Here is a 22,551-nt window from a genome sequence, read left to right as displayed (position 1 = left end):
AGAGAGAGAAGGAGGGGGCTCTCTTTAGCTGTCACCTCCTCGCATCGCAGGACCGCTTCAGGCTCCAGCGGGCACCCCTCACCCGCACACGCTGAAGGCACGTCGCTTCTGCCCAGCAGCGGGGGCGGGCATGGAAACCCCGGGCAGTGCCTGCCCCTCTGGTCTCTGCCCACGGCGACAGAGCGGGTGTGGGTTTGGACCCCAGGTCCCCGGGGGAAGGGGGCCTGGGTCTCCTGGGGGGAGTCTCTGGGCCCCTGACACTCGCTGCCTGTTGCTTTTCCCCTTGGAGCCTCAGGGGGGAAAGCCTTCAGTGTTTCCCAGCAACAGGGTCTTTTCCAATGAGTCAGCTCTTCATCAGGCGGCCAAAGCATTTGAGCTTCAGCCTTAGCCTCAGTCCTTCAGCTGCATATTCAGGATTGATTTCTTTTAGGATTGACTGGGCGGATCCCCTTGCAGTCCAGGGACTCCTGAGTCTTCTCTAACACCGCAGTTCGAGAGCACTGATTCTTCGGTGCTGAGCTTTCTTTATGGTCCGACTCTTACACCCGCGCCTGCCTACTGGAGAAGCCGTGGCTCTGACTGGACAGCCCTTTGCCATTGTGAGAAGCCCTGCTTGGGGCTTGAATGAGGTTCCCCTGCCGTGCGCATAGTTAAGGTCTGACAGTACTTCCTGAGGGCCCCTCAGTGCCAGGCTTGCGATTTGTCGTTTCTGTTTAGTCGATCGGTGGTGTCCAAACCTGCGACGCCATGGACTGCGGCACGCCAGGCCTCCCTGTCCATTGCCAACTCCCGGAGCTTGCTCACACTCCTGTCCATTGAGTCGGTGATGCCATCCAACCATCTCATCCTGCACCGTCCCCTTCTCCTTTGCCTTCAATCTCTCCCAGCATCAGGGTCTTTTCCAGTGGGTCAGTTCTTTGCATCAGGTGGCCAAAGTACTGGAGCTTCAGCATCAGTCCTTCCAATGAATATTCAGGACTGATTTCCTTCAGGATTGACTGGTTGGATCGCCTTGCAGTCCAAGGGACTCTCAAGAGTCTTCTCCAACACCACAGTTCAAAAGCATCAGTTCTTTGGTGCTCAGCCTTCTTTATGGTCCGACTCTCACATCCATACATGACTACTGGAAAAACCATAGCTTTGACTATATGGATCTTTGTTGGCAAAGTAACTGTATCTGCTTTTTAATATGCTGTCTAGGTTTGTCATAGCTTTTCTTCTAAGGAGCAAATGTCTTTTAATTTCATGGCTGCAGTCACTGTTCACAGTGATTTTGAGGCCAAGAAAATAAACTCTCTCACTGTCTCCACTGTTTCCCCATCTATTTGCCGTGAAGTGACGGGACCGGATGCCATGATCTTTGTTTTCTGAATGTTGAGCTTTAAGCCAGCTTTTTCACTCTCCTCTTTCACTTTCATCAAGAGGCTCTTTAGCTCCTCTTCACTTTCTGCCATAAGGGTGGTGTCATCTGCATATCTGAGGTTATTGATATTTCTCCCGGCAATCTTGATTCCAGCTTGTGCTTCCTCCAGCCCAGCGTTTCTCATGATGGACTCTGCATAGAAGTTAAATAAGCGGGGTGACAACATACAGCCTTGACGTACTTCTTTCCCTATTTGGAACCAGTCTGTTGTTCCGTGTCCAGTTCTAACTGCTGCTTCCTGACCTGCATACAGGCTTCTCAGGAGGCAGGTCAAGTGGTCTGGTGTTCCCACCTCACCAAGGGAACATCTCTTGCAAAGACAGCCACAACAGAGGGCAGAAGCTGAGCGGACCCGGCAGAGGCCTGTGGTGGGCGCGAGCGCCTCTGCCTGCGTTTCTGCGGCCGTGCCCACGTCGGCAGCTGCCCTTGCCCAGACGCTCTCCAGCATGCCTGCACCCTGGTCATGGGTCTCCACGCAGATGCCCTTCTTCTCGACTTAACAGAGGGAGGGGACGGTGCACTGCAGTCGGTTCTTTCTGTTTTAAAAGCACGCCTCCCCATCAGCTTCGTCCCTCACACTTTGGTAAACAAGCAGCTGAGGACAGTCATCTTTCCACCGACGGCCTCTGAAAGGACGCCGTGCGCTTCCCCACGGTCGTTGCCTTCTTTGTGATGCGTCCAAGACAGTGAGCTTCCACAGCTTCATCTGGGCGTTTTAGCTCCTCATCCTTCGTGCAAAATGCTAAATCAATTACCAAGCTGCCCAGCAAACATGTATTCCCAACCCTCACGGGATATATTTTTGTTCTTGGCCTCTTAAACCATGTCTCAGAAAAACAAAAACTCAGCTTTTGAAGATTTTTTTTTAACGTGGACTGTTCTTAAGGTCTTTATTGAGTTTAGGACAACGTCGTTTCTGTTTTCTCTTTGGGGGTAATGTGTGTGGGGTCTTAGCTCCCCCACCAGGGGTGGGACCCCCACTCCCTGCATTGGAAGGTGAAACCCTAACCACTGGGCCATCAGGGAGGTCCCCCAGACCCTCAAACCCATTTTCCATCCTACTGACAGGCTCACCGTCTGTTCCAGGAGCCCCCGCCTGTAGACGCGCGATCCTCCCTTCTCTAAAATCCCCTACAGTTCAAAGCAGTGGTGAAAATATTGTCTGTGCTGCTAGGAACTCTGGTTTCCTGCCTAAAATCACTGAGAAGACAGCTGTCCTGAGGGTTGATAAATGCTGGCCTTCAGTGTGTGACCAGCCAGACAAACCTGAAGGAAAAGAGCAATGTTTGGGTTGGAAAGAACAGGCTTCCAACTTCCCTGTCCCACCTGAAGTAAAACGTCATCCTGGGGAAGAATGCAAGGGTTGGTCTAGAACAGCTGGGGGAGATGCCTGTGAGTAGGTTTAACTGTCGAATGTTTGCTGCACGATCAGTGACCTATACGTAGAAGCTGTACTCTGTATAGATCACATACAATTTTTTCACCTGTTTCCAAACAGAACCTTTCTTTTTCTTATTTGCCACATTTTTCCTGGGGTTTTCCAGGCACGACTTAGCGATCAAACACCACCGCGTGTCACTGTCTTATATTGATGTTTCTTCCTCTCCAGTTAGAAGAACCAAATCATGTTGTTCTTGGAAAAGAAACTTGTGTTTCTTTGGCAGCTTGTTTTCACGTTGAATCTAATCCTGGTTCTCTCTCTGTTAATTCACAGGTACCACGATAGAGGAAACCAGTTTTGGGAGAAGTTATGCACGGCAGAATTTCGAGAGCTCTACGCTCTGGGCGCCGTCCGTAACGACCTCTATGTGATAGGAGGACAGATGAAAGTTAAAAACCAGTATCTTATCACAAACTGTGTTGACAAGTACTCTGTGGAACGGGACACCTGGAAAAGGGTGTCTCCGCTTCCTCTGCAGCTGGCGTGCCATGCGGTTGCCACAGTGGACAATAAACTCTACGTGATGGGAGGCTGGACCCCTCAGGTTAAGAGAGCTCCTGTGTGCTACGTGGCACGGCTGCGCCGAGCCTGGCCGCTCTGTTGAAAATCGTTGCAGTTGTTGAATACTAAAAGAGGGTGGCTCCTGTTTTTGGTAACATGCTTTTTATTTTATAGAATATTAAACAGAAGATTTTAAAGTGTGAAAGCAGCTTTGCTGTCCAGTCACCAAGTCGTGTCCGACGCTTTGTGACCCCGTGGACCGTAGCCCACCAGGCTCCTCTGTCCATGGGATTTCCCAGGCGAGAACGCTGGAGTGGGTTGCCATTCCCTCCTCCAGGGGGTCTTCCTGGATCAGGATTCAGATTGCATCTCCTGCATTAGCAGGCGGGTTCTTCGCCACTGAGCCGCTTGGGAAGCCTGATAAAGCAGTTTAGGGGAAAGAATTTTATTTTATTTTTTTAGGGGAATGGCTTTTAAAGTGTGTTATTCTAGACCTGACTTCACTCAGTATTTTGCTGTGTCCCTCAAAACCCACCCATTCTTGCGGACGATGAAGGAGGCCTGTGCTGAGGGCTTATGTGTGGGAAACATCTCAGCTGGAGGCAGAGAAGCGGGACCCCCAGCCCGGTTCTGTCTGCATGTAACTCTCTGGTCTTTTTCATATAAAGCTTCTCACTCTAAGCGGGAAGTTGAAATGCTTATCTGTGATTTCACAGCCATTTTCACAAGAGGGTGCTCCCTCTGTCTCTGCTGGGCGTCAGAGGGAGAGACAGAGGCCAGGCTGAAGCTCGGCGGCAGGGCTGCAGGATGGAGGAGCCCGCGGGCCGGGGCCACAGGGGCCTCTTCTCTGCGCTTTGCAGGCCCTGCCAGCGCCTGGGGCTGTCACAGGGGTCTCACGCAGCTGCCTTCTGCCCCGGCCGCCCAGTGTTTGTGGAAAGATCAGTCTCACTGCTCACTGTCCGTCCCCACGGCGTTGTCGTTGTTCAGCTGCTAAGTCGTGTCTGAGTCTTTGCGACCCCAAGGACTGCAGCACACCTGGCTTCCCTGTCCTACACCGTCTCCCGGAGCTTGCTCAAACCCGTGTCCATCGAGTCGGTGATGCCATCCAACCATCTCACCCTCTGTCTCCTTCTTCTCCTCCTGCCCTCAGTCTTTCCCAGCATCAGGGTCTTTCCCAATGAGTCGGCTCTTTGCTTCGAGTGGCCAGAGGACTGGAGCTTCCCACGACGCATACTAGTTCTATTTTTGCCTATTTTTGCCTGTCTGGAGTTCTCCGTTCTCCAGATTTGCTTCCTGATACATCAGCTGTCTGATACATCTTTTTGCAGTCATTTCCTGAGTTTCCATTTTGCCTTTCAGGAGGTGTCATACTTGTTTTTAAAATTTTTAACTTCACATTTGATACATGTTGTAAACTCGTGCTATGCATTGAAAAGTAACTTAGAGTTAATCACAGCCAGTAGCTGAGACCTGACAGAGTTTTTGTAATTAAGCTTTTTCAGAGCTATTCATGACGTAGTTAATTTTGCATGAATATGCTCCAAAGAAAAGCTTTCCTTTGATTTTTTTAGCAGTAAAGTAGAGATTAAATACTTAAATTATAAGGAAAATTAAAACAATAAAGTCAGTATTTCCTAATTTATAATGTGTTTGAACATGTGACTATTTCCTGGATAATGAAAGCCTTTGCTAATCTGGGCAGAATACAGAGCATTACGTTGCAGGGAAGTCTGGGAGTGTGATTGCAGTAGTGATTATAACCCTGAGCCGAAACTCGTCGCATGACCTTCATAAGCAAGGAAACTGTTTCTGTGTTGGACACTGGCCCGAAAACAAAAGCGAAAGATACCAAGTCATCTTTAGCTTGACGTCTTAGAAGTTCCTAACACGTTGCAGACAGAAAATATTACTGTACCTGAAGTTTGTTACTGTTGTTGCTGGAAATTTAGGAGCAGGGAAAGCCACATACATCTACGTGTATTTAGCTTGTAATGTTTCTACTCATGATATATGGATATACATTTATTATCTATATACATTTCTTATATATATTTATATACATTTCTTATATATATTTATTACGTATATTTATATGCATTTATTATATATACATTTCTTATATATATTTATATACATTTATTTTATCTATATAATAAATGGGCTTCCCTGGTGGCTCAGTGGTAAAGAATCCACCTGCCAATGCTGATCCCTGATCCAGGAAGATCCCCTGGAGGAGGGAATGGCAACCCACTGCAGTATTCTTGCCTGGAGAATCCCACGGGCAGAGGAGCCTGGTGGGCTACAGTAGCCCATGGGGTCGCAAAGAACTGGACACGACTCAGTGACTGAACAGCAAATGTAAAATAAATACATAAAAATAACTGCAAATACTTTCTATCAATCCATGTGTCTTTAAAATTAAATTCAAACCACTCCTATACTATGGTATAAAAATACTCTCATTCCTAAAACACTCAATTGGTTTTTAGCTTTGCTCTATTTCGATTATAAAAATGTTATAAAAAAACGCTTTATAAATTATAAAGTTGGTTTCTCACAAGTATTATTTAACCAACCACTATGAAGCTTGGTAAAATGAATACACTTTAAATAGTATTCAATAAACCTTGGCTTGATTTTTAAGGCTTTGCAATGCTTCATTAAAAAATAAAAACAAAAACGTGGTATTGTCTCCCTGCTAAAATCACAGGTTCTTTGCTAAAACCAACACCTTAGCGCCATTAGCACAGAATATAGCTCCCTCCACTATTGACAGGGTCCTTACAATCCCAAGCCTTGGGATTTGGTGTGTCTGTGAATATAAGTCACTGCATTAACCTCTATTTATCTTGGCTGTCTGCTTTGATTAATTGCACTCATGTGCTCACAACGATCTCTAAATGGGCTGTGATTATATTGGCTGTCATATTTCATATAGATGGATCTTCCTGACGAAGAACCTGATCGATTGAGCAACAAGCTGTTGAGATACGACCCCAGCCAAGACCAATGGACGGAGCGGGCGCCCATGAAATACTCCAAGTACCGGTTCAGCACAGCTGTGGTCAACAGTGAGATTTATGTTTTGGGTAAGGAGAAGCTACATGGCTCCTTTTATTTTTCTCAGCCGTTTGCCTCCATGAAAATGAAATATTCTTCCTTCTCACATCCCAGTTCAACTACACACACCACTAGCCTCCAGTGTTCTTTTATTTTCTAGAGGACAGTCAGATAAGATTCCATGAAAGTCCACTGACATGTTGAAGGCAAAGTTACTTTTATCGAATTTTTCAGTCATCTGGAATCCAAGATCAGCAGTGATACATCATTGTATACCCACCAGCTAAAATGCTGTGAAAAGGCAGTAAGCCTTTGGCCACCTACGTGGATCCAAACGTAGGCTTTAATAACCAACGGTTCTCTGCACTAATTAAAGAAACAGGTCATGCCAGTCCCCTTCACTTGCCTCACTCACCAGAATTCCACTAAGGTGGCATCAAATGATGTTTTATCTGAATGCATTTGTCCCTTATCTCTGGAATAAGCGTGTGTGGTCTTGCGCTGGCCAATAGGCGTTGGTGAGAGGCTGGTTCCTTCCCACTGAGGTGGGTCTGCGGGACTCCAGAGCATCCTTGGTGCCTCCCTGTCCTTCCCAGTCCTTGCCTAAGCTGCTTACTTCCTCCTAACGTCACCCTCTGCCAGCCTGCCTTCCCCTCCCATGAGCATGGGCAGACAGGGGCTGAGACAGGCTGAGCGCACTGGTAAAATGATGCCGATTCTTAATTTCAACCCCTTCTGCAATGCTGGCCAACTGGCAAAAATAATGGGTAACAGAGAAATGGCAAAAGAAAAAAAAGAAAGAAATATGGGCTGAAAGCAAACCAAGTCTTTGAGTAGCTTCTTCTTTTTTTTTAAGCTAAATGGAAGCCATTGTCTCTTGGCTGTGCGCACAGCGTGAAGCAGAGTAATTAGCGAGCTGCAATGTGAATAGCTGCGTGAGTTTGAGAACAAGAACACTGCGCCGCATGCTGTCTGACCGCCTCACTCAGGAAACTCGCTTGAGGTTATAATTAAGTTTTTCCTCTGGGTAGGCGTTTGTTGCTTTTGTTATAACCATGCGCAGAGCCATCGCCCAGTAGAGATAACATCGATGCTAGGATCAGTCTCCTGGGATTGATGTATATGGAACTCGAGGAGCACAGGGCCGACCTACTGATTGTATTAAAGTTGGAGGCAGTCGAAAGTGGGATAGAAGTGATTGTCGATGGAAGCGCAGTGAGACTCCCAGCCCCTCCCCAATGTGAAAACAAAACCGGGCTAAATGTGAACTAAAACCGATAGTGTCATTTTTGTAAATTGTATGGAAAGGACCAGATGGTCAATACAGAAATCAGATTGATCATATTCTTTGCAGCTAAAGATGGAGAAGTTGTATACAGTCAGCAAAAACGAGACCTGGAGCTGACTGTGGCTCAGATCATGAACTCCTTATTCCAAAATTCAGACTTAAATTGAAGAAAGTAGGGAAAACCACCAGGCAGATCAAGTAGGACCTAAATCACATCCCTTACGATTATACAGTGAAAGTGATTAATAGATTCTAGGGATTAGATCTGATAGAGTGCCTGGAGAACCATGGACAGAGGTTGCTAACGTTGTACAGGAGGCGGTGACCAAAACTATCCCAAAGAAAAAGAAATGCAAGAAGGCAAAATGGTTATCTGAGGAGTTTTTATAAACAGCTGAGGAAAGAAGAGAAGCAAAAGGCAGAGGAGAAAGGGAGATATACCCAACTGAATGCAGAGTCCCAAAGAATAGCAAGGAGAGATAAGAAAGCTTCCTCAGCGATCAGTGCAAAGAAACAGAGGAAAATAACAGAATGGGAAAGACTAGAGACCTCCTCAAGAAAATTAGAGATACCAAGGGAACATTTCATGCAAGATGGGCTCGATAAAGGACAGAAATGGCAAGGACCCAAAGAAGCAGACACGATTAAGAAGGGATGTCAAGAATACACAGAACTGTGCAAAAAGGGTCTTCATGCCCCGGATAACCATGATGGTGTGGTCACTCACCTAGGGCCAGACGTCCTGGAGTGTGAAATCAACTGGGCCTTAGGAAGCATCACTACGAACAAAGCTAGTGGAGGTGATGGAATTCCATCCGAGCTGCTTCAAATCCTAAAAGATGCTGTTAAAGTGCTGCACTCAGTTTGCCAGCAAATGTGGAAAACTCAGACTGGAAAAGGGCAGTTTTCATTCCAAACTCAAAGAAAAGCAGTGCCAAAGAATGTTCAAACTACTGCACAATTGCGCTCATTTCACATGCTAGCAAGGTAATCCTCAACATCCTTCAAGCTAGGCTTCAACAGTATGTGAAGCAAGAACTTTCAGATGTACAAACAGGATTTTGAAAAGGCAGAGGAACCAGAGATCAAATTGCCAACATCCATTGGATCATAGAAAAAGCAAGAGAGTTCCAGAAAAACATCTACTTCTGCTTCATTGACTATGCTAAAGCTTTTGACCATGTGGATCACAACGAACTGTGGAAAATTCTTAAGAGATGGAAATACCAGACCACCTGACCTTCCTCCTGAGAAACCTGTATGCAACAGTTAGGAAAAAAGCGACAGTTAGAACCAGACATGGAACAACAGGTTCGTTCAAAATTGGGAACAGAGTACGTCTTCTGTATATTGTCACCCTGCTTATTTAACTTCTCTGCAGAGCACATCATGAGAAATGCCAGGCCAGATGAATCACAAGCCAGAATCAAGACTGCTGGGAGAAATATCAACAGTCTCTGCTATGCAGATGATACCACTCTGATGGCAGAAAGAGAAGAGGAACTAAAGAGGCTTTTGATGAAGGTGAAAGAAGAGAGTGAAAAAGCTGGCTTAAAACTCAACATTTAAAAAACGTGAGATCATGGCATCCAGTCCCATCACTTCATAGCAAACAGATGAGGGGAAAAAACAGAAGCAGTGACAGATTTTAATTTCCTGGGCTCCAAAATCACTGCAGATGGTGACTGCAGCCATGAAATTAAAAGACGCTTGCTCCTGGGAAGAAAAGCTATGACAAACCTAGACAGCGTATAACAAAGCAGAGGTATCACCTTGCCAACAAAGGTCCATCTAGTCAAAGCTATGGTTTTTCCAGTAATCATGTATGGACGTGAGAGTTGGACCGTAAAGAAGGCTGAGCGCCGAAGAATTGATGCTTTCGAACTGTGGTGCTGAAGAAGACTCTTGAGAGTCCCTTGTAAACAAGGAGATCCAGCCAGTCAATCCTAAAGGAAGTCAATCCTGAATATTCCGTGGAAGGACTGATGCTGAAGCTCCAATCCTTTGGCCACCTGATGCGAAGAACTGACTCATTGGAAAAGACCCTGATGCTGGGAAAGATTGAAGGCGGGAGGAGGAGGGGACGACAGAGGATGAGATGGTTGGATGGCATCACCGACTCCATGGACACGAGTTTGGGTGAGCTCCAGGAGATGGTGAAGGACAGGGAGGCTGGATGTGCTGTGGTCCATGGGGTCACAAAGGGTCAGACACGACTTAGCAACTGGACACACACTCTTAGTTCAAGGCTTGTCCATGGACCAGATGCTTCTGGGGGTCATCTGGAGAAGCTCAGTTTAAGATCCGTATTGGGTGTGTGTCCAGTTCTGTTTACTTTCTGAAGCTCTGAAAATATTCATCCCACGTTAGGTCTAAACCAGCAATCTTCCATTCCAGGGTCTTTTCTCTGAGGCTCGTTTTCAGTTAGAGCCCATTTACGAAAGGAACTCCCGTTTGTTCTTCAGCAGCTAAGTTGTGTCTGACTCTTTGCAGTTGCACGGACTGTCTTTCGCCAGACTCCCCTGTCCATGCTATCATCCCAGCAAGAATATTGGAGCGGGTTGCCATTTCCTTCTCTAGGGGATCTTCCTGACCCAAGGACCGAACCCGGGTCCCTTGCGTTGGCAGGCAGATTCTTTGCCGCTGGGCCACCAGGGTATAGTACAAAAAAAGAGGACGCGGTTTTCTGTGCCTTAACTCTTGGGTGCATCTAAGAAAGCGGAAGGCTTCCTAGAGTCTGTGTTCAGAGTCTCCTACTGGTTCACCTTTGTGGGCGTTTGCATTTGAATCTTTGCATTGTAGTCACTCGTCCAGCACCACTTAGACGACCACATGGACAAGGTCTTTGTCTGGAAAAGGGTCATCATCTTACTTACAGGATAGACTGCCTTTGAGTGGGCAGGCAGTCCAGCTTTGCAGTCCGAGGTCACAGTAGTGCAGAAACTGTTCCTGGCGTTGGAAACTGAGGCAGTCTGGACAGTTTTCCAAATAGTTGATGCCAGCGTCTTTACCATTTAACTCATTTGCTGTGTTGGGTCTTAGTTGGGATCTCTCGTCAAGGTGTGTGGACTCTCCAGGGGCGGGCCTCGGGCTCAGCAGTTACAACCCATGGACTTAGCTGTCCCATGACGGGTGGGACTCTAGTTCCCCGACCAGGGATGGAACCGGCATTCCCCTGCAGTGCACGCTGGATTCTCTGTTTGTTTTTCAGAGTTTTCAAACTTATTTTCCTTCATGTGTGATTCCGTGGTATTTATATAAGTTTTCCGTTTCATTTTTCAGATAACATTTATGCAAAACTTGGTAAGATTCTCTGAGGAATCTTGGTTCCTTTGTGGTGGTTTCTGCCCTCCATCAACACGAATCACTCCCGGGTACACGTGTGTCCACTGGAGCACCAGGGACGTCCCAATGCCAGCACCTTTGAGTGTCAAATTTTGGCCAACATTTCTAACTAGAAAAAACATTTTTTAAGTTATCATGTTCTTCCCTATCTCTTGAGAAATTGCTTGGAGGGAAAGTAATAATTACTGAAGAATTACTGAATGCTAGGTGCCGTTTCCATGCACAGCCTCAGTTTCCACAATCGCCTAGAAGGGAAGGCCTTTGTTTCCTTTTATTACCGGAACAGTGTGATTAAATCCGCATTCAGACCCAAATCTGTCCCATTTCAACGCTAAAATAACTTTTAAAAGTGATCGGTCATTATGAGCCCCAAAATCACGCTCCCTGCGTGTGCGAGCCGCCCCTGGGCACGAAGGACGGCGGCCGCCGCGTCTGGATGGCCCTTCCTTTCCCTTTCGCTGCTGCTACGCTCTCCACTTCCCACCGCTGTGATGCCCATCCATACAAGACTCTGCGGCTCACCTGCACTGCCCGTGCCGGCCGTGGTACAGAGCACAAGCCGCACGGTGCGCTCCCTGGGGCAGGTGGGCCAGGCGCTTTTAGCACAGGCTCCAGGCTTTGCAGAGGAAAGTTCCGACGCCCATCACGGCCCCGCTGCTGCCTCTGTTCTGGCTTTGCACCCGTGTTCTGGGCGTGCAGTCTGGCCTCTGTTACATGAGGCGGACCGCTACACAGCTGGAGCCACAGGGACTGGGAAACCTCGGACCTGACTACCGCAGGGAGAGAGGCAGTCAGCAGGGGCAGTCTGGGCTGTGTGATGAACGGCCTCACCGTCACCGTATTATGATTTTATAAATCTTCCGAGTTAATCCCATCTGTACAAAGACTCCCCAAGAGTCTTCTTGGCTGAAACAAAGTTCCTTCTGCAGACAGACCCTACCCTGTAAGGTATGAACACCCTATGATTTCCCTGGTGGCTCAGAGAGCAAAGCGTCTGCCTGCAATGCAGGAGACCCGGGTTCGGTCCTTGGGTCTGGAAGATCCCCTGGAGAAGGGAATGGCAGCCCACTCCAGTATCCCGGCCTGGAGAATCCCATGGACAGAGGAGGCTGGTGGGCAGCAGTCCATGGGGTCGCAAAGAGTCGACGACTGAGCGGCTTCACTTCATGATTTCCAGCAAGTGGGTTCACTTCTCCGAGTCTGTTTTCTTCGTTCGTAAACCGAGGCGCTTCAGAGAGCTGAGCCCTGGGCCGTGTGTTCCGGTGCCCAATAAACAGCAGAGATGGTATCACCACGGGAAGTAAGTGGGCGGAGGGAGGGCTCCCGCGGCCGTCCGCCGGGCAAGGCTTCTCGCTTCCCATGCAGGCGGCGGGAACTAACATCCATGAGCCTCACAGCGCAACCAAAACAAACCCAGCAAAACAGCAAGAGAGGTGTGTGTGCCGCGCCGGTCGCTCCGTCGGGTCTGACTCTGCGGCCCCGTGGACTGTAGCCCGCCGGCTCCCCTCTCCGCGGGGCTCTGCAGGCGGGAACGCTGGAGCGGTCGCCATTCCCTTCTCCAGGGCACCTTCCCGACCCAGGGCCGGGGCCGGGTCTCCTGCATCGCAGGCGGATTCCTGCCTCTCTGAGCCACCGATTTAAAAACGTGTTTTAGGAAAAGTGGCAGGGGTGTCCTTACACTGTAGTGTCCTAACACGGCCCCAGATTCTTTCCTATCTTCAGAAGCCTGCGGTGTTCCAGCTCCTGCCCGGCAGGTCTCTGCGCTGGCCTCGCAGCCTGGAGCGGGGGTCCTGGTGCTGGGACCGCGCGCCCCCAGGCCTTTGGAGTCAAAGGACCCCGTCTTTCTACTCTCCCCCCTCCTCCCCTCGCGGACACGCGCCCTCCTCCCTCCTCCCCTCGCGCCCTCCTCCATCCTCCCCTCGCGGACTCGAGCCCTCCGCCCTCCTCCCTCCGTGGACTCGCGCCCTCCTCCCTCCTCCCCTCGCGGACACGCGCAGTGGCCCGGCGTCCATTCACACAGCCTGCCCCTGCGTGGGGGGAATACCAGCCAGGACGTCTTCCTCCTGTAGGAACTAAAGGTGCGCACATCAGACAGCCGGGTGCTCTCCCTGGCTAATGCTGCCCCTGGAGGTTTGATTCGCATTGTAAAGATTTAAGTTAAAATCTGCACTAAATGTTTATTGTGAAAATGCCTATATTGGAAGACCGCATCATCACAGACGCCATGAATAATTTGAATTTATGTGAAAAGGACCCCAGAAGTTACGACTAGCAAAGAGTGCATTAGTAAGCTACTGGGTGGTTGTTCCTGGAAAACTATATATTTCCTTCTTAACATACAAATACAGGCACTTTCCCGGTGGTCCAGTGGCTAAGACTCTGCACCTCCAGTGCAGGCGGTCTGGGTTCGATCCCTCCTCCAGGAACTAGATTCTGTATGCTGCAACTAAGACCTAACATAGCCAAATAAATAAATAAATGTTTAAAAATAAAATAAAAATTCAGGAAAGCATCTGTCTAGGTCGTTGCTAAAGTGATTCCACTGTTCATGCATTTACATGTGTATTTTAGCCCCACATGGTAACTGGCTCTTCTGGTGGGTGACTTTCTGGAACATTAAATAGTCTCCATGGAGCCTTATGAGCAAAGTGCGTGCTCGCTCAGTCGTGTCCGACTCTTCGCAACCCCAGGGATGGTAGCCCTCCTGGGTCCTCTGTCCACGGGATTCTCCAGGCAAGAATATTGAGTGGGTTGCCTTTTCCTCCTCCAGGGAATCTTCCCAACCCAGGGATCAAACCCAAATCTCCCACATTGCGGGCAGATTCTTTACCACTGAGCCAATGATGCCCTTGTTAAAATCTCCAGGTATTTGAAATGAGCTGATTTCCACGCTGACTTTTTCCTGAGAGCTCCCTTGGGCAGCTCGTTCTGAGAAAGAGCAGGGAAGAGGCGCTGTGTCTTAACAGAACCCTTTGAAATCCTCTGAGAGGAGACTCCTGGAAGGGTGCTGCTTGAGGCCATGCATTTTAAGGTGGTTTTTTTTTTTTGTTTTTTTAAAGAAAACTCTTTTGTCATTTGTACTGTGAGAATTCATTATAAGAGACAGTTGAGCTACTTTAATCCAAAATATGGCTTACTCCTCTAAAAAAGGTGTGAGTGAGCACTGTCATTTCAGAAGCAAGCATACCGTATTCAGAAGTGTAACTGTGAGCCTCTAAAAAGTTGTCAGCCCAGTAATTTTAGGTCAAGATCCTATTGCTAGGAGAAAATGTTATTAATTCCTGTTTTCAAGGCTTTCAAGCCTACTTTTGTGAAGAATAGGAAAGAAATTACGTGAAGACTCTTTTGTAAAGTTTTTTTTTTTTTTTTTAAATGTGAACCACTTTTAAACTCTTTGCTGAATGCGATACAATACTGCCTCTGTTTCATGTTCTGATTTTTTGGCTGCGAGGCATGTCGGATCTTGGCCCCCATTACTGCTCAGTTGCTGTGTCCAACCTCGTGACTCCGTGGACTGCAGCACACCAGGCTTCCCTGTCCATCACTATCTCCCTGAGCTCGGTCAGATTCATGTCCTTTGAGCTGGTGATGCCATCCAACCATCTCATCCTCTGTCGTCCCCTTCTTCTCCTGCCCTCAATCTTCCCCAGCATCAGGGTCTTTTCCAGTGAGTCGGCTCTTCGCATCAGGTGGCCAAAGTACTGGAGCTTCAGCTTCAGTCTTTCCAGTGAATAGTCAGGGCTTAGGATGGACTGGTTGGATCTCCTTGCAGTCCAAGGGACTCTCAAGAGTCTTCTCCAACACCACAGTTCAAAAGCATCAGTTCTTCAGTGCTCAGCTTTCTTTATGGTCCAACTCTCACGTCCATACATGACCACTGGGAAAACCACAGCTTTGACGAGACGGACCTTTGTCAGCAGAATAACGTCTCAGCTTTTTAATATGTTGTCTAGGTTGGTCATGGTTTTCCTTCCAAGGAGCAAGTGTCTTTTAATTTCATGGCTACAGTCACCATCTGCGGTGATTTTGGAGCCCAAGAAAGTAAAATCTGTCACTGTTTCCACTTTTTACCCTTATACTTCCATGAAGTGATGGGACCAGATGCCATGATCTTAGCTCCCTGACCAGGGATCAAACCTGCAGCCCCTGTATTGGAAGGTGACGTCTTGACCCCTGGACTGCCAGAGAAGTCCTCTGTACACTCTTTTTAGTAAAGTTTTGAGAAAGATAAAACCTTCTGGGCTCCAGCTCATTGAATCCAGCTCCTGGTGCTCTGCTATAAAATGCTGACAGAATGTGACACCGAGGGCTCTCTCTCTGAAAGCGGTTTCTGTGAGACGAAATTCAGATCTCATAGCATCAGTTACACCTTTGAGTGCAGCATGCTTGCTTCTGCAATGACAGGGCACTTATAAATATACCTGGGGTTTTCCTCAAGTGTTTTTAAAAAGCCAAATCGGATGCCGAAGTTCGTTTAACTTGATGGGTCAGGCGAAGTCAAATATAGAAAGTGAGCCACGAGGTCTATTTGTGGAAATGCTGAGACCTGTCCCGGGCCGGCCCCGGCAGCCACGTCCCTGCCCGCCCCACCATGGGCCCTGGGGGTCACCCCCGAACAAGCCTCCCTTCTGCGGCTGGGTTTCCTCTCTTCCCTCTGCTTTTAAGCCTCCGCATCTAGACCAGTGCACCCTTCAGGGTCCGGCAGGACACCACCCCCAGAGGTGGTTTGTGTGAATCGGGGGCGCGGCTCTCAGCAGGATTCTGGCCAGGCTCCCCGGACACCCAGGGGCAGAGAGCTGCCCCGCTTGTCAGGCTGTGTCTATTCTGACCTGCGGCCTGGCTGCTCCACGTGACCAGCGCTCACAGACATCAGTTGATGGGACTGACCTTTCTCTCCTGCTACTCCACCAGGGCAAAAAACCTCAAACAGCGTCAGAGTTCCAGGCGTCGTAGGGGATTTTGCAAAGCCCAGATTTTTCACTTCCCGGTCCAGGGAGCCAGGTAATACCAAGTCTCCCCACGTGGCCCCCGGGGTCGTTTTCACCGGGTGATGGCGCCCCTTGATGGGGCTAGTTACACAGAAGCTTCCAGCTGCTGCAGTGAACTCGTGTCCGTGAGCAGTCCTGAGGTGAATTACATTACGAGAGGACCAAGCTTCATCATTGTTCTGATTTTGCCTTTTTATGTATTTTGATAAAATTTGAGGCAGTATTTTTTTTTATTAATGTTTTGCAAAGTAAGCTTAGAAAATTTCTTTAAATTTATTTTTACTCTTTTTCTGCTGCAGCAAGCGGCATGTGAAATCTTCGTTTCCGCCCCAGGGCCGACCCTGCTGTGCCCCCTGCATTGGGGGCACAGAGTCTTAACCGCCGGGGAAGTCCCCTTGAAGCAGTTTTTTAAAAATAGAAACATGTCTCACATCACCCAGGCTGTTCAATAAAACGGCAGATTCCTGGCCCTGACCTGTGGCGAATTCTGGGCTGGCAGGTCTGAAGTGGGGCCTGGGGTCTGGTCTGTGGGAAGCGCTGGGCGGCTCTGGTAAGAATGCCCGCAGGGATGCAGGTGGCAAGGTTCAGATGCTGGGTGAGGAAGGGAAGACGGGACGCCGCGTTCAAGGAGGGTGTTTTTATATGCTCACAACACTGACCAAGGCCCTGGTGCATGAGCCGCCCCGGCTGGTGTTTAGGAGAGACCAGAGGTGAAGGGACAGGGGACTCCCCGGCACAGCAGTGTCCCAGGAACGCAGGTCGGGCACTGCTCGGAGCTCCCTGTGTCTGCACGTCCTCAGGGCGGGCTCTGGGTGTGCTCTGACCTCCTCCCGGGAGTCTTCTGGGCCTAGAGATAGCTTCTTAGGCTCACGCTGGACAAGGAAAGAAGGTGCCGTTTCAACGGCCGAAGCAGTTCAGCGGGGAGTCCCTGCGCCCCCTTTATTCTGGGAGCAGACTGGAGTTCAGAGACACGACAGCTGAAGTGGCTTCGAACCAGAGAAAAGGCTCGCCGTGTTTTCGCGGTCGGTACCAGTGAGACGTCCTTCCAGGGAAGCCTGTGAAGGGTTTTCGCCTTGATGACCTGGGCCCCTCACTGGGGGACCCAGAATCACGGGCTCCCAGAGGCCAGGGTCTGCCCGGGGTGCTCACGGGCGTGCCGCAGTCCACGTGACCGCAGAGTCCACGTGACCGCAGAGTCCACGTGACTGAGCGACTGAGCTGAACTCACGTCACAGCGTGGCTCACTTTCATCTCTGATATCCTGCAGACCCAGAGTCGGCAGCTCCACGCTTCAGTGTGGCGGTTAGTGGGAACTTGTACTCTTGTTGGACCGATACATAATTGTAATGCTGTTTTATGATGGTTTCTTATTTGCCTTCAGTTTCCCAAGACTGAGTTTTATGCACACAAAAAAAACACAAAACACACAAATAAACAAAAGCCTTAAACTTGTTCTCTAGCACCTAGGAGAGACAGGAAGTAAATATCCGAAATATACATACAGATTGCTTAAAAATAGCTGGAGGGCTTCCCTCGTGGCCCAGAGGTGAAGAGTCTGCCTGCCCGTGCAGGAGACACAGCTCTGATCCCCGGTCTGGGAAGACCCCACAGGCCTCGGAGCAACTGAGCCCGTGGGCCACAACTGCTGAAGCTCACACACCCTGGAGCCCGCGCTCCGCAACTAGAGAAATCGCAACAGAGAAAAGCCTGCCCCGCAACTAAGACCAGCACAGCCAAAAATAAACACGTAAGATTATATACACATAAAACTAGCAGTTTTGACACCGAAAGCAGAGACTGTCAGAAAGTGCTACGGTGTGAAACCCCGGATGGACCGGGATGAGACCGTTACCAAGAACAGACGGGGGACGTCTGGCAGATGCCGTCTGGGTCTCTGACTTGTTTGTGTTTGCAGAGGAGCGTCAGGATGCAGCCAAAACCTTGGGCAAATACTTTCTATGCTGTGCTCTCATGAGAAGAGGTAAGTAGCTCAAAGCCGCACCGAAAGCAAGGATTCGTCCAGCAAAGCAAATCCAGCTGTGTTTTCACGCAGCCTGGTGTACAGAACCATCTATGTCTGTGGGATGCTGGGGAAGCAGTGTTAGCTACTTCCCAGACCTTAAGAAAACCTTGACACTGGTATCATCAGTTCACTAAGGCAGAGAGAATGTAATGTATGTTTTAAAACAGCGTGAAGAGTTGAAATGGGAAAATTTTAATGCTTTAAAGAAGAAGATATCTATTTTAAAATCCTGTCGTTTTTGAGTGCGATGCGTTATCTTCACCCAGTTTATCCGGATTCATGTCTGTGATCATTTTTTAGATACTCCCTTCCTTTCCCTTCCTTGGGTAGATATAGGGATGAGCACAAATTATCCCTTTCCATAATGATTTTATTTACACACGGGCAATATGCCAGATTTGTTAAGACTTTTTTTTTTTTTTTTTTTTTTTTGCTGTTCTGAGTAGCTTGTGGGATGTTAGTTCGCTGACCGGGGAGCAAACCTGGGCCCCAGCTATGAAAGCGCTTGAGTCGTAACCACTGGGCTACCAGAGGGGCCCCGAGATCTTTTCTCTGCAGTAATTTTTCACCACACGCTGTCAAGCCCCCTTTAGAAGAACCTCAGGGAACAGAATGATGCGTAGCCTCCCTTCACTCTCTGCATCCTGTGCGTCTACGTTTGCAAGCTGTGGAGTACGCCTGATAAGTGCATCTTTGCTTGGTCGCCGACAGAGTTATTAGTATAAACTCAGCCTGGGTCCTGTTAGGTTACGTCCAGCCAGAGTGAGGGGAGGTCAGTGACTTTCCAGGCAGGCAGACCTGGGGGCAAAGATGAGCCCAACCACAGACACCGACAAGGTCCCTGTCTGCGCCGGGAGTCCTGTGTCCTCAAGCAGGTTGTGTTTAGAATCTGACAGGAAGTGAGCGTTCAGCTGTTTGGACTGTCTGGGGCTTGACCAGGTCCAGAAAGCTAGTCGTCACTTTGTGTTCTGACAGGAGAGTGGAAGAGGACAGCGGTGCCCGCGGCGTGGGAAGGGCTGGGCCACGCACGCACTCAGCTAAGCTTTGTTTCCCGACCGTCTGCCCCAGCGAGGAGCGTGGGGTGCGCGGATGGGAACGAGGCACCCTTCTGCTGCCCAGTGACGTGCAGCCCAGGAAGACACACAGGAGCAGCGTCTTTATAGGAACCTCGATCTCTGTTCAGAGAGCAGCAGGCGCCCGAAGGAGGGGATGGCCGCTTGCAGAGACACAACGCCTTTCTTCGGGGTGATGGCTGAGCTGAGCCTCGAAGCAGGGATTTGTCCTCGTGGGGAGGAGAGACCCATCCAGGCGGAGACCAGCCTCTACAGAGGCCTAGAGGGGAACTACCTCACTGTTGGGACCCAGGCTGAGCCAGCCTGGAGCACGGGGTGCTGCGAACAGGGCGGCCGGGGAGACAGGCAGGGAGGGGAGGAGTGGGCAGAGGGGTGGCTGAAAACCAGGCACGCCTCCGGGAGACGGACAGGCCCGAGACGGCTGGGGGCTCCTGCCTGAGGGTGGCGAGGTGACGGGAGGCCGGCCCCGAGGTTCTGACCTCTGCAGGCGCTCCCTTCAGCCCCTGCAGGCTCGGCTCCTGGACCTGCTGGGACCTGCAGGGACCTGCAGGACGCGCTGGGGAAGACGGTCAGGGCAGAAAGGAGGCAGAGATGGCTCAGAGTCTGGAAGAGCAGAGGGGCGAGGCGCGCTGAGGCCCACGGACGCCCAGGACTGGGCCGGAGGGAAGCCCAGCGGTTGTCCGGAATCAGCCACAGATACGGCTGCGGCTTCTTTGGTGCCCGGGACTTGGAGCGAGAACTTCTGCCAACCGTCTGCATGCCCACTCGGTAACTGTCAGGCACTTCACGCACTTGAGTTTCCCTCCAAAATCAAGCAGAGTCAAGCTCTAACCAGTGGAACTCGGTCTTTCCTTTCAGCTCTTTTATTCGATTTTTCCCGATCATCTGTTTAGAAGAGCAAGCAGGCTGCTGATGGACGGGCAGGGTCAGCGGGTGAGCACAGAGGGCGCCGCCGCCCCGGGTGGTAGGCCGGACAGTCCTGGGCGCGGCCGGGAGTTTGTGAAGGCAGGTGGCCCTGCCTTTCACCCTGTGCTGAGGGGCTTTTTTCCTTTTCTGAAAATACCCATTAGAGCCTGGCACTAACTAACGAGGGACGAGCAGCGAGGTCGTGCCTTCTGGGGTTCAGGCTTCACGTCTGGAGTTCCTGAACAAGAGAAGAGAAGCAGAGCCCTTCCCTGGAGGCTCAACGGCAACGAATCCGTCTGCCAATGCCGGGCGGGGCACACGGGTTTGCTTCCTGACCCGGGAAGGTGCCATAAGCCACGGGGCAACTAAGCCCGCGGGCCACAGGTACAGAATCCCGCACACCCAAGAGCCAGTGCCCTGCGCCAAGAGACGCCACCGCGATGAGAAGCCCGTGGACACAGCTGGAAAAAAACCCATGCCCAGCAATGAAGACCCAGCACAGCCATACACAAATAAATGTGATTTAGACAAGAGAGAGAGAGCAGGCAGCCTGAGTGAGAATGACGCCGGCCGGGCGTTATATTGTCAGGAAGAGGCCGCACCCACAAGTGAGTCAGAGCAGCCCCTCCACCCCGACCCGAGGCGGCCTCACTCCCGGACGCCCCCCCACCAAACAGGATCCTCCCGCCTGTCTCCCGTGGGGCCCCTGACCATTCCCGCCCCCCAAAACGCTTGACCTGATACACCGTGTCAGGGAGCCCGTCTCCCCGCCCAGAGGTTCAGCTTATCGCTCAGCCCTTCAGCCTCCAATCGCCTCCATCCAACCTCAAACGAAGCATTTAAGAGATTCGCCCCTTCAGTCAGTAAGCCCTTAACCACAGACACGCAGACAATTAAGTTGTGACCAAGCAAACCGAAGGCGTCAGCAGCTCCCGTGAGCACCGGCTTACCAACACAGCGTCCTGGACCACGGGGGAGGAGAGACGGCCGTCCCCCCGCACCTGCTGCACGCTGGCCGCTTGCTCTCGCGGGTGCGTGGGAAGAAGTCAAACTCCTGTCCTAGCGGTGGTACTTGGGCTTGCAACGCTCGTCTGCTCCTCCTCTCCACGCTCCTCCTTCACGTGTAAGTTAATCTTTGCAACAGGAAACTGAAATTCTTATCCAGAACTTACAGATGAGCGATTTGAGACTAGATTTTATTGCGCAAAGCTGTCCTGGTGGCTCAGACAGGTAGACTGTCTGCCATGGGGGGACCTGGGTTCCGTCCCTGGGCAAGACGCCCTGGAGGAGGGCGTGGCGGCCCACTCCCGGATTCCTGCCTGGAGACTCCCACGGACAGAGGAGCCTGGCGGCTACAGTCTACGGGGTCGCAGAGAGTCGGACACGGCTGAGCGAGCAACGCTTTCCCTTTCACTTTCTGTTTCCAAAAGCCCACAGATTTTTTCCAAGGCCCGTAGGAGCTGGCAGCAGTGAATATATCTATTAAAGCTTGCTAAGGGGCTTCCCTGGGGGTCCGGGGGCTAAGACTCCTAGCTCCCAATGCAGGGGACATGGGTTCAATGCTTGATCAGGGGACATGGTCTCACATGCTACAACTGAGAGCTAAAACAACCAAATAAATATTTTTTAAAAAAGAGCTTGTTCAGCCATGGAAGCAACTCTGGGAGCTTGTCAGAAGTGCTCCAGAATCACCCCTCCTTTGGGGTCCAGCCCAGAGCAGGGCAGAATAAGCTCCTGATGGCAGCCTTGGGGGGAGGGACATAGGAGCAACCCCCGAGCTGTGGTCAAGGCCCCGTGGACAGCAGGTCCTGGCGGAAGTCAGGGAAGGACCACGCCCTGCCGTCTCCAGCACCTGGCCGAGGCTCTGTGTGGGGAGACATTTCATCTCTGAACAGGGAAAGACCACGATGACCAAACACACCAAGAGCAGCTCTTCATCTTGGCAGAAATAAAAGAGGAGAGAGAGGCGCCCTCTTCTGTAATCACCCCCTCCCACCCCACCCTACCCCAAAAGAACTAAGGTTTTTATATTGCCCCGGAGGTCCGCTGACGCAGGACTTGCAAAGAGAAACTCTGCGCGCCTGCTTCTGAATACGGGCAAGTCAGGCTCTGGTGGCACAGAAGTGAGAGATCTGGGGCGGCCCACTGAAATTCTAAAGCTGCTCTGTCCCATTGCAGGATCAAAAGCCTTCTCTCGTGGTGCCGGTGCTGACTTATTAATACAGACCACGCCTTCGTGGGAAGGTTTGTCTAATCAGCCCCCACTTTCAGGTTAGGCTCATTAAGTCGCTGGGACTAGAGGGCCCCCGGAGCGTGCTTGGTGCTGGAACTACACCCAGGGGAGACGGGGTGCGTTCGGGGGCGGCGGTCAGAAGCAAAGGCAGAGCCCGGGTCGCGCGGGTGGAGCCTGTGAACTCGGCCAGCCAGGCAGAAGCACAGAGCTGTGAAGAGCTGAACGGCACCATTAAAGGCACTTAGCGGCAGACGGAAGTGACAGGCCCTC

General features: G+C 50.5%; 1 protein-coding gene across 4 annotated transcripts in view; it reads left to right on the top strand.

Annotated features, from left to right (window-relative positions):
• KBTBD12 (kelch repeat and BTB domain containing 12) overlaps positions 1 to 22,551 on the top strand; it is a 54,565-nt gene that overhangs the window by 15,058 nt on the left and 16,956 nt on the right. For 3 of the 4 annotated variants that reach the window (XM_042236699.1, XM_027957865.3, XM_060402700.1), the window contains exons 3-4: positions 3,138 to 3,408; positions 6,304 to 6,454. In XM_042236699.1, the coding sequence (XP_042092633.1) occupies positions 3,138 to 3,408; positions 6,304 to 6,454 (422 nt within the window). Of the gene's footprint in view, positions 1 to 3,137; positions 3,409 to 6,303; positions 6,455 to 19,044; positions 19,974 to 22,551 lie in introns of those variants that run through there. The other variant, XM_042236701.2, reaches the window with a different exon arrangement.

The sequence above is a fragment of the Ovis aries genome, chromosome 19 (assembly GCF_016772045.2).
Source record: "Ovis aries strain OAR_USU_Benz2616 breed Rambouillet chromosome 19, ARS-UI_Ramb_v3.0, whole genome shotgun sequence".
NCBI lineage: Eukaryota > Metazoa > Chordata > Mammalia > Artiodactyla > Bovidae > Ovis > Ovis aries.
This window is presented reverse-complemented; position numbering and strand designations above follow the sequence as displayed.